The sequence below is a fragment of the Erythranthe guttata genome, chromosome 5, assembly GCF_056151865.1.
Source record: "Erythranthe guttata isolate IM_541 chromosome 5, IM_541, whole genome shotgun sequence".
In the NCBI taxonomy this organism is placed as follows: Eukaryota; Viridiplantae; Streptophyta; class Magnoliopsida; order Lamiales; family Phrymaceae; genus Erythranthe; species Erythranthe guttata.
In genome coordinates this window covers 9,416,224-9,418,642 of record NC_142537.1, presented here as the reverse complement: position 1 = coordinate 9,418,642, position 2,419 = coordinate 9,416,224, and the positions used below count along the sequence as shown (strand labels likewise).

At 35.7% G+C, this 2,419-nt stretch overlaps 1 protein-coding gene across 1 annotated transcript; it reads left to right on the top strand.

Moving 5' to 3' along the window:
• The first annotated feature begins 286 nt into the window (after nucleotides 1-286).
• Nucleotides 287-1,447, top strand: LOC105972118 (putative F-box protein At3g51171). The gene has a single exon (XM_088817908.1). The coding sequence runs from the start codon at nucleotides 287-289 to the stop codon at nucleotides 1,445-1,447; it is 1,161 nt and encodes a 386-aa protein (XP_088674034.1).
• Nucleotides 1,448-2,419: the final 972 nt, after the last annotated feature.

Genomic DNA, 2,419 nt, shown 5'->3' with positions numbered 1-2,419 from the left:
CTGCTTTTTCCTGACCCTTGAAAGAAGATTGGTATTAGTTTAGGGGGCAAACTGCTATTTTACCTAATGTTTAATTTTGCAGCGGACAAGAATCTGTATTTTTTTCAGGTGGACGTACGAAAAACATTGCATGTCGGGCTGGGCCATAAAAAAAGACGAAAGAATTGTTAAGAATAAAAACCCTAGACATATGATATCACTCTCCGCTCAAAAAGCTCCCTAAACCCTAAAAAGAACCAATAGTACGGTTGAAGAAAAAACACAGAAAAAGAAAAAAAAAACAGACATGGCAATAGAATTAGAGAAAACATCATCAGCAAATATTCCGCCGGAGATAATCGAAATTATACTTACAAAATTATCATCAGTTAAATCTCTTCTTCGATTCAAAGCGGTATCAAAGTCATGGAATACTATAATCTCTGATCCTTTATTCATTCAAAATCATCTCCAATCCTCGAATAACTCTCCGAATAATAATCTCTTCCTAAGTAGGCATACATATGGTACTGGTAGAGGGTTTCCTTTGGTTAAATTCGATGTTGGAAAAATCGACTCCGGAGAAATCTCGGCCGAGAATATTCCCAATGGCTACGACAGAATATTATGCGAATGTAACGGCGTGCTACTCTTGACCAGCCGCCTCCACAGCGAGTCCGAATACGATACGTACGCACTGTGGAATCCATCAACTCGCTCTCAGATGTTTCTCATAAACCGATGTGAGTTTAATGAAGATCATGAAGTGGATTGCGGGGTTTGTTATGACAAAATAACGGGCGATTTCAAGGTTGTCTTTGTTTATTCAATGAATTATGCAATTTATTCGTGTAATAACAATTCTTGGACCGAAAAGTATTTAGGAACAAAATTCCATACCATTCTTGGTACTCCAGGTGCGGCCATATTCGTTGACGGAGCTACCTATTGGATTTTGGCCGTCGAGAGCACGAATATTTCAGGTCCACAATTAGTGTATTTCGATCCAAGAACCGATGAGCTCAAGATTTTGCAAAAGCCCGAACAATTAAGTGATGACAAGTTTCATTTAATTAACACGAGTTCTTTGGGAGGAAGCCTATGTCTGTACGAATACAACTACCGTGAGAACAGTATCCAAATCTGGATAAAGGAAAAAGGCATTGATGTCGGGGAGAATAGTACTCACTGGAAAGAGTTTATGACGGTTGGAAATTTCCGGGTTCCGTTTTTGTGGATTACACCAATATGTTTCGTGGGAAATAAGGTTGTAATTCAAGTAGCGCGTAAGAAATTTGTCTACTATAGCCCTAATGAGAAGACGCGTGAAGAGTTTGCAGAGATTGATGTAAATTGCAATAGATTAATTCCATATCGGAATAGTCTCTATTTCCCAACCGGTATAAAGACGACAATTACAGCTCAGCAGTCCAGGTTTATATTACCTGAGCATTTGTTTCTTGCATAAGTTTTTTTTTTTTGTTTTCCTTTTATTTTTTTTATGTGTGTGTTACTAGGAGTCGATCTTACATATGTACCGAACCTCAACGCAGTCGAGTTCTCTATTTTAATTATATTTGATGTTTTCATCTTGTTTCTATTTCACATATTATATGTCTATGCCTAGTTTATATAAAATATTTTCATTAAATAAACATTCATCCCTCGTCGAGATACTCACCGACCGGCCATTTTCGATTCTCCACCGCATGCCTTTCTTGACCAGATCAATAGAACTCCACAAACTTCTCCACGTGTATGATGGAGTAGTGCCCAACTAGGCCCCAAGAACGTCAGAATTTCGGAAACTAGTTAACTTTTAACAATTTTACGGATATTTTCCGTAAGTTTTAAACAACTCATCGAATAGGGATGAAAATCAAACAAGTAGCAAGGACAAAAACTGTAATTATCCCTAAAATTGGATGTAGTTACGCAAATAAAATTATTTATTTTTCCTACCTCATTGTAATTTACCCATATAAATTATATTTATTGTGGGCCCTATCTATATCTAATTGAAAGTATGGAGTTGATGAATTATTTTCTTATAATGGATTTGATAAATACATGGCATTTTTTAGTAAATGTAGAATATTTTATTTAATAAATTTAGATCTAGGGACCAACCCCAATTTTTAATTTCAAACATTTATTTTGCAAGAATTTCGCATGAAAACACTGAATTTATCAAAAAATTGAGCATAACTTAGATAAGTGTCTCCGCGTATGCTCGTTTTTCTGGATTTTTAAAGGTTTCTGAGGTCGAATGTTTTCACCAATTTTTAGGTTTTTAATCCACAAAAACCACCCAAGTTTTCTTTGAAGAGAAAAATTAAGCCCTAATTTTGGAGCTCAATTGTGTAATGGTGGGTATATAAACAATCAGCATATTGGGGATTTGGGTTCAAAATTATGTATATACCCTGAAAGATGGAAA

What these genes read in the sequence shown, in the direction of transcription:
- LOC105972118 (XM_088817908.1), top strand. Translation starts at nt 287, where the DNA reads ATGGCAATAGAATTAGAGAAAACATCATCAGCAAATATTCCGCCGGAG.